The sequence below is a fragment of the Oncorhynchus mykiss genome, chromosome 6 (assembly GCF_013265735.2).
Source record: "Oncorhynchus mykiss isolate Arlee chromosome 6, USDA_OmykA_1.1, whole genome shotgun sequence".
In the NCBI taxonomy this organism is placed as follows: domain Eukaryota; kingdom Metazoa; phylum Chordata; class Actinopteri; order Salmoniformes; family Salmonidae; genus Oncorhynchus; species Oncorhynchus mykiss.
Genome location: NC_048570.1, coordinates 4,642,558 through 4,651,084, shown reverse-complemented (window position 1 = coordinate 4,651,084; position 8,527 = coordinate 4,642,558). Strand labels below are relative to the sequence as shown.

Below are 8,527 nucleotides of genomic sequence, written 5' to 3'. Positions count from 1 at the left end.
AAGTAGACTTAACATGGACTTAAGTCATTAAGTAAACTTATAGTCACTGCACTATAAATTATCAGATTTTGGGGCTTAAGTTAGATCAACTCAAAATGGGTGCCATATTTTAGTAGTGCTCTACCCGGTTAGTAAACCTTGCAATTTCAAGTATTCTATACTTAAGAGCCAAACGTCAGACCATCCAGCCAAAGATAAAAGGACAAAACAGAATTAAAAATAAGTGAATTTTAATTTATTTAGGAAAAAAAAAAAAACAATATGTTAGTTACATTATATACACAAACTACTATGGTACACAGAAGTCACAATGCAGTGAAAGATCATGTGAATGCAGCCAGTCACCTCCTTCAGTGATACAGTGTAGTCACGTTAATCTCAGTCGGCTCGCTCTACCCAAAAGAGCACGCTCACACACACCACGGTCATACCACACAAATAACAAAAAGACATACACTCAAAACACAAGCAGACAAATACTGCAACTCACAACTATTAAACAACTAATGTAAATGTGCGTCAGTACAGGCTGTACTTGGGGGTTGATAAATAAAGCTCGGTCTTGCAGTGCTTCCATTCTTCATAAATTAATAAAAAATATATATACAGTAAAGAGACTAGGTTTGTTGGGGAATGTCCGATAACACATTTTAACACCATTTTCCTAATCCGAGTTGACTGCCAGTCTGCACAAACAAACACTAAGGATCGTCAAGACAGTCCTGACAGACAGTACAATTAAGGACCGCCCCAAACCCCTCCCACACAGCACATGCCTCCCGTCGCCCCATTTGACAGAGACCGGAGTCATGCGAGCATCAGTAACCAACGGAAACCATCCAGCAGCTCAGACGAAGAGGTGCCGGTTCTTTCTTCCCTCCGTCGGGTTCCCATGGTGACAGTGTATTGATCGTTGAAGTCCTGAATCCTTATATGTGTAATCTGTCAAAAAAAATCAAAACAAGAACAATCAATAACCATGATTGACATCAGACCGACAATCTCAGGACCTAATGGTCTAAAGTAATAAAGATTTATTCAGAGTCAAATAAGACACCGTTAGGGGAATTCAACAAAACACTATTTGAATGGGCTGGGCTGTACCTTTTGTTACTGGGTTTTACCTCCCAGCCATCGCGACACTTGACGTACGTGATCCCCTGTCCTGGAGTGATCTCAGTCAACGAGGGGTCCTGGGCACAGAACGTGAACCTACACAAGCACAAACAAGGAAAAAAATTAAAATAAAATAAAAGTCAATATGAGAAGTGTAAGACAACACAAAAAAAAAGGCAAAGAGCAAGACACTTAACTAAATATGCCAAAGCAGAGTCCCAGTTTAAAAAGTGAAAAGAACAAAAAAAAGTATAATTGACTCATGACAACATCCCAGTTTCTGAGTGTTTTATCAAATCAGATGGTCGCCGTGGTGAACCACCAACCACCCAATGGAATTACAACTAGCATTTCTAAAAAATTTAACAAAATGGCTGCCGCTGTTCTCCCACACCAACTTACTTCTTCTGAGTTTCTCCACACTTGACACGGATCCTACGGACCTCCAACACCTGGTTGGTGGGCTTGCTGCTGCTCTTCCAGTCCCAGAAGTTCTTCTTAATGCTTTTCCAGAAGGACCCGAAGGACTCAGACGCCCCCTCCCAGCTCAGACGGATCTTCAGCAGGTCCCCAATGTCATCCTCGGTGAAGACCAGGAAGGTGTTGGTCAGGTTCAAACCCACTTTGTTAGGACTGGAGGGGGGAGGGGGGGGGACGACAACACACAAAAGGGTCAATCACAGGTAATTTACAAAACAGTAAATAGTTTTCACTTATTTGCTATTAAGTGAGAAGTTAAGGGATCAAAACCCACACATTCAAATGAGCAGCACCACAATCCTAACTTAACCCATTCAGTACAGAGGTTTTTTCCCCCCCCAACACACAGCTTTGAGACCTAGTACAAGTCACAATATCGGTGCAATAGTACTCCTCAAGATCCTTCACCTTGGGTTAGGTCTAGTATAGTAATACCACGTACTCACATGTCTACATGCAAGTCTTGGCTGTCGTTGTGAGCGCCATACAGTTTCACGTAGAAGGTCGGGTCAGCATTGTCAGCCTGCTTCCTGTTGAACACATGCATCTTCATCTGATAATGGATCCCTAGGAGGGACAAACAGCCCAAGAGGGTTAAAAATCACTTCCATCAACACGAGGGGCAAAGATTTCATTTATACAGGAGATTACAGTGGCTTTATGACTGTAAGGTGTGTCAAAACAAGTTGAGATATCAGTACCAGTAGCCAAGGGATAAGAAACAAGGCATTACAGATGTAGATTTATAACAGCAGGAGGCTTTAAACCCAGAGCCCGCGGCAGGAGGATTTAAACCCAGAGCCCGCGGCAGGAGGATTTAAACCCAGAGCCCGCGGCAGGAGGATTTAAACCCAGAGCCCGCGGCAGGAGGATTTAAACCCAGAGCCCGCGGCAGGAGGATTTAAACCCAGAGCCCGCGGCAGGAGACTTTAAACCCAGAGCCCGCGGCAGGAGGATTTAAACCCAGAGCCCGCGGCAGGAGGATTTAAACCCAGAGCCCACTAGTAAGCTAAAGAAAAGGAGGAAAAACTAGAACCTGGTTACAGTTTCTGTTGGAACCACTAAACCAACCATTGGGCTACAAAACACCGCTCACCTCCGAAGGGTGTGTCGGCGCGGGTCTTCAGGTACATCTTGCTGTTGCGCCTCTTCCTCGTCTTCTTGGCGTTGTAACCCATCTGGTTGCAACGGTTCTTACGACAGCTCAGGCAGATGCCCTTCTTGAAGCGTTCAGGGTCTGTGCACTGGTAGGCGAAGCTCGTGTGTTCCTTGCTAAGCAGAGAGTCCACAAACAGGTGTACGGCTCGCTCGTGCTCACACTTCATCACATCCATGAAGTCTGGAGAGGGAAAGACGGGTCAGATTAACTCAACAGATAAACCAGTACGGTACTGTGTCCAAATTAAGGTTGCAGAATTCCCAGAGTTTCAGAAATCTTGTTTGGAGGATTCCTTGAACCAGGAGGGACTGTATTACAAGAGAATCCACCAAGCAAGATTTATTAAAATAAAATAAAAAATTATAATTAAAAACTAAATTTGGGAAAGATTCAGAAGATGTTGGTCTCCACGTCTCGGTGACTACTCACTTCCTCCGGAGGCGCTGGTCAGCACGCTGGTCAGGTCACAGCCCGGCTGCACGTCTCCTCCGTTGGGATAGATGTCGATGTCTCCGATTGGTTGCTGAATGCCTATGCTCACTCCCAGAGCCTCGCGAGTGTACGTATGCAGGACATCTACGAAGTCAGCGTCGTCCGAAGAGAGGCGCTTCTCATCCCCCACCCCCTCAAACATGGGCCCTGCCGGGTCTAGACCTATAGGAGAGATGGGGAAACAGGAACGTCTCATTTGGTGGACAAGACAGGGGTTGTGTCAAACGTGTCTAACATGTGTAGGCATACAGTCAATACAACCGAAACTATAGACATCTTAACACAGCCGTCGCTCCATAAAGACGTGTTTGACGCCAGTTAGATATTTGACTATAAGGAGCTTTACCCTAATGGGTACTTGTTTCCTATTGGACGATATGGAGCTTTACCCTAATGGGTACTTGTTTCCTATTGGACGATATGGAGCTTTACCCTAATGGGTACTTGTTCCCTATTGGACGATATGGAGCTTTACCCTAATGGGTACTTGTTTCCTATTGGACGATATGGAGCTTTACCCTAATGGGTACTTGTTACCTATTGGACTAGTATGGATTTTGATTTACAGGAGCTTGGCACCGTGCCAAAGGGTCATGAGAGGTCAGAGTTGTAAAGGAGCAACAGTGAGTGATGTCATACCGTCGTCGAGCCACTTACCTGTGATTCGGCCGACGCTCCCTCGCACAAACGTGCCAGCGTAGCCCGCCACATGGGCCCCCAAGCTGTAGCCAATCAGGTGCACATTCTGCAAGGGCATCTGCTGTTCCTCCTATCGAATACAAGACAACACACACATCAGCTGCTGCTGCTACACTGAACAAGACCTGGCCCTCGGCCAATAGCGGTCAGTCATTCCCTGGGCACCAGCCAATTCCAGCGGAGATAATGAGGGCAGAATACGTTCCCGCTCTTCCTTCCATGCAACAGCACCTCTACCTTCTGCCTCAATCTACTTCCCTATCCACAGCCTGAACCCTGGGCTTGCGTGTCAGCCGTGTCCTGATCTGGTTCAGGGGACAGGGCCTGAATGAGTTGTTGGATGCGTCCCAATGCTGTTAAAAAGCCTCCTTTCCCTCAATCATCCACCTGAACAGACTAGATGAGTAAAAAGGAAAGCAAGTACAGTGGATTTGAGCTAAACCCAGTCTCTGCTTTTAGTGGAAGTCAAGTCACGAATGAGGGGAGAGGACTGGGAATGCAGCCATTGGCTCGTGATGAGAGCGATTCCAATCGCAAAACTAGATACAGGACAACTCTTCCTCAAGAGCATCTGCCGAGTCCCGGCCAATCAAATGGAAATGACAGCATACTCAGAACTCGTTAGAATTCTAGAATACCAGAGTTCCCACCCACACCTGCAAAGGTTGCCAGCGGCTTCCCGGCTGTTCTGTTGCTAAGGGAAACTTCCCTGCAAGCCAATCCTGCGCAACACATTACTACTACAGTAGCCAGTTGGTCGGCTTGGAAGGGTGTTAGGCTATTCAGCTGTGCTCTAGCACACTGGACTCCATGTGTCCTGGATCCGCTAAGCTTCTGGAGACAGTACTGTCCTCTGTCAGTATTTGTAAGCCTAGAGATCAATGTATACAAACCAAATTCACCAATAGAAGACATCACATAACTATCAAGTCAATTCAAATCAATTACAAACCTGGAGCCAGTTGATGGTGGTGGCGACGCTGAGGCCGACTTGGTAGGTGTGGTTGACAGCGTCAGGGTAGAGCTGGTGGGCCATGGGCAGCCATTCAACGATGACCACGTTGGCCTCTGGCTCTCGCTCCATCATGGCCGCCACCAGCTTTCGCATCCAACTCTCAAACATCCCGCTCATCTGGAGGAGGGGGGAGAGGGGGGTTCTCAAATAGTCAGTGATCCTCAAACTGTCACACACACACACACTTCTAAAAACACAAAGACTCATTGAGGCCAACTGTGTGAGGGTAGTCGAGAAGGGAGTCTGTTTTACCGTCCAGCCGTGGATGATGAAGATGGTCTTGGCTGTGACGTTGAATCCACATTCCAGCAGACTCCTCTTCTCACCAGGCACCAGGATGCAGCCGTCCACGTCTAGATCCAGACTCTTCCTCATGTTGTATGTGATAAGGTCATGGACCGTCTCATCCTCGCCACGCGGCACTTTAAACTCCTCATCTGAGAAAGAGAGAGGAGTGAAGGAAGAGGGAGAGGAAACAGGAGAGGGGGGGGGGGGGGGGGACATCAGTATTAGTATCATCTAGGTGCACCTCAGTGTTGTCCTGGATTCTTCATCTTCCATTCAGCGCACCAGCCTGGTGAAAGGCATATGGTGAATATCTATCAGGAGCTTTGCTTCACAGATCAACTCTGTGTAGTACAGATGGGAGGAGAAGCAGTAAGGAAGGGAAGCTGTTACTGTAAAGCCATCTTTACCAATTATTTCTATGACAACGCCCTGAAATCACCTGTTAATGTAGTACAGACATTGTAGTCTATACAGTTGAGCCATACAGCAGCTAGGATATATACAAAAAAACATTTAAAAAAACGCTCGGGGCGGCACGGTAGCCTAGTAACCGAAAAGTTGCAAGTTCAAATCCCCGAGCTGACAAGGTACAAATCTGTTCTGCCCCTGAACAGGCAGTTAACCCACTGTTCCTAGACCAGTTAACCCACTGTTCCTAGGCCGTCATTGAAAATAAGAATTTGTTCTTAACTGACTTGCCTAGTAAAATAAAAAGGTTAAATAAACATACAAAAATGGCTTACCCACCGCTATTATCCATTCTGATTGCCTAGTCACATTAACGCGATACGAGTAGGCCTGCTCCTTGTATATAGTGTCCTTGTTATTTTATTACCATTGACGTTTTTCTTATTTTTTTTTTTTTTTAAACTCTGCATTGTTGTAAGCATTTTAGTGTAGTCTACACGTGTTAAACTCGGCGCACATGAATCGCTACCGTGGCCTCTCTGCCACTGGCGCACGGCCACATCTCCGCACGCCAGAGCTCCACACTGTTTAACACTGGTCGTGCTCGTACTGACACGCTTTCACACGAACACTCAGGATATCTGCAGTTAAATAAAGAGGGAAGTTGGTCCTACTGTAGTCAGGATAGTAATTCAGAAATATATTCATATTTAGATAACTTTTTGTTACGACTGGCACATGAGCATAAATTCCTCTCAGGAACAGAACAGGATAGTGGAATTGTGGACATTACATTAAATAGCTTTCATGTTAAAATGTAAAGATAATCGGAATTTAACATTGGAATTTAGATTGATCGCTTAGGCCTACTTTTAAATAGACTCGCGGTGCACTGACTGGGTTCTCAGTAAAACACGGATAAATCTGAAATTCTCGAGTCAATATGGAACAGGAGACGTGGCGTCTTGTCCGGGTTTTGCGCCACATTGTTAACCCTTCCTAAAGTCACTCTTTCAACTCACGAAAACTGGCTTAAGAGTCATTGACCCTTTCTTCATGGTGTCTCTCCCTTATGAGCCAAACTCCAGTAGGTAATCTAGACTAATATTTAAATTTAGGGCAGGCTATCCGAATATGATTTTAAAAAGAGTCAATGAAATAGTTTGCGATTAGATTTAATATACTTTTACCTTTGAAAATTGTGTTTTCGTCCGCTCCCGACACAAAGAAAGCAACTGCACAAAGTAAGAAATTCCACAACAAAAGAGTGCTATTTTTCATTTCTTCTAAAAAAAAAGAATGTAACGCGCGTTAGTTGTTCAGATAATAACTGGAAGGTTCACAGTTGGTGTTTTTCAGTGAGCCTGTCCAATGAACCAAGTGTCAATGAAAAGCCGGCGGCAGTGTTTCGTATGTGCCTGAAAACCGGTAGCAGCAGAGTGAATGTATGAACTTGCGTCAAGTTTCTCATTACAGATTTAAATAGTTTCTCCTTTAGTCATCTGATCATCGGCAGATCGCTACTTGGGAATTCTAGGCCTGTAATTGGTCAAGCCCCCATTTGTTTACGTTTTAAAGGCGTGGCGAAGAAAAGGATGAATGAGTTTGTAGTAGGCTTCTCGCGTTGCTTCTTTTTAACCCTTTCAGGGCGGTGTGTAAAAAACAAACCATGTGATTTGCACCTGTATGGCTTCGAGTATGTGGAGTAGCCTACACTGAGTACACAACTAGGCTACAGTGAGGCATGGAAGACAAATGTTAATATCTCAGTTACAACATGTCATAACCTGTAGGCATCACACAGCCGCATGCTTTTGTCTCTAAATCTTCAAGTCAAACTGGACCTCCCTTTGCCATTTACCCCCATAGTAACCACTCACATTTATATAGGCTATGGTTTGACAGTCAAAACACAGAGAGATTAGGTCGATTTTTTTTGTGTGTGTGTTTCAGAGAGTAAATGTTATTGTCTAATTGTGATGATCAATTATTCAACTTTAGAAAAATAAAAGTGCAACATGTAAAGTGTTGGTCCTATGTTTCATGAGCTGAAAAAAATGTTTAAAAAACCCACAGAAATTTCCATAAGCGCAAAAAAAAACATATTTCTCTCAAATGTTGCACACAAATGTGTTTTCATCCCTGTTAGTGAGCATTTATCCTTTGCCCAGATAATCCATCCACCTGACAGGTGTGGCATACTAAGAAGCTGATTAAACAGCATGATCATTACACAGGTGCACCTTGTGTTGGGGACAATAAAAGTCCACTTTAAAATGTGCAGTTTTGTCACACAACACAATGCCATTGATGTCTCAACTTTTTAGGGAGTGTGCAATTGTAATGCTGCCTGCAGGAATGTCAACCAGAGCTGTTGCCAGAGAATGTAATGTTAATTTATCTAACATAAGCTAACACAAGCTGCCTCCATCATTGTTTTAGAGAATTTGGCAGTATGTCCAACGGGCCTCACAACCGGAGACCACGTGTAACCACGGCAGCCCAGGACCGCCACATCCAGCTTCTTCACCTGCGGGATCATCTGAGTAAGGGGAAGAGGGGTGCTGAGGAGTATTTCTGTCTGTAATAAATCCCTTTTGTGGGGAAAAACTCATTCTAATTGGCTGGGCCTGGATCGCCAGTGGGTGGGCCTGGCTGCCAAGTGGGTGGGCCTATGCCCTCCAAGGCCCACCCATGGCTGCTCCCCTGCCCAGTCATGTGAAATCCATAGATTAGGGCGTAGTGAATTTATTTAAATTGACTGATTGATTGTATATGAACTTTAAATCATAAACAATATTTGAGATTGTTGCATGTTATGTTAACATTTTTGTTCAGTATAATTTGTGTGGCTTCGGGTTGCATTCAAT

The 8,527-nt window shown here is 44.8% G+C and overlaps 1 protein-coding gene across 2 annotated transcripts; it reads right to left on the bottom strand.

Annotated features, from left to right (window-relative positions):
- Nucleotides 1-213: 213 nt before the first annotated feature.
- On the bottom strand, nt 214-7,131 carry LOC110525169 (endothelial lipase). 2 transcript variants are annotated; one of them, XM_021605116.2, is made up of 10 exons: nt 6,848-7,131; nt 5,214-5,398; nt 4,899-5,078; nt 3,905-4,016; nt 3,185-3,409; nt 2,693-2,935; nt 2,043-2,163; nt 1,519-1,749; nt 1,105-1,212; nt 214-942 (listed from the first exon to the last, which is right to left on the bottom strand). In XM_021605116.2, exons 1-10 carry the CDS (start codon nt 6,936-6,938, stop codon nt 930-932), a joined length of 1,509 nt encoding a protein of 502 aa, XP_021460791.2. In that variant the 5' UTR covers nt 6,939-7,131; the 3' UTR covers nt 214-929. The 2 variants fall into 2 exon arrangements, with proteins under 2 accessions (XP_021460791.2, XP_021460792.2); XM_021605117.2 differs by lacking the exon at nt 6,848-7,131 and adding an exon at nt 5,997-6,228.
- Between the last annotated feature and the right edge of the window lie 1,396 nt (nt 7,132-8,527).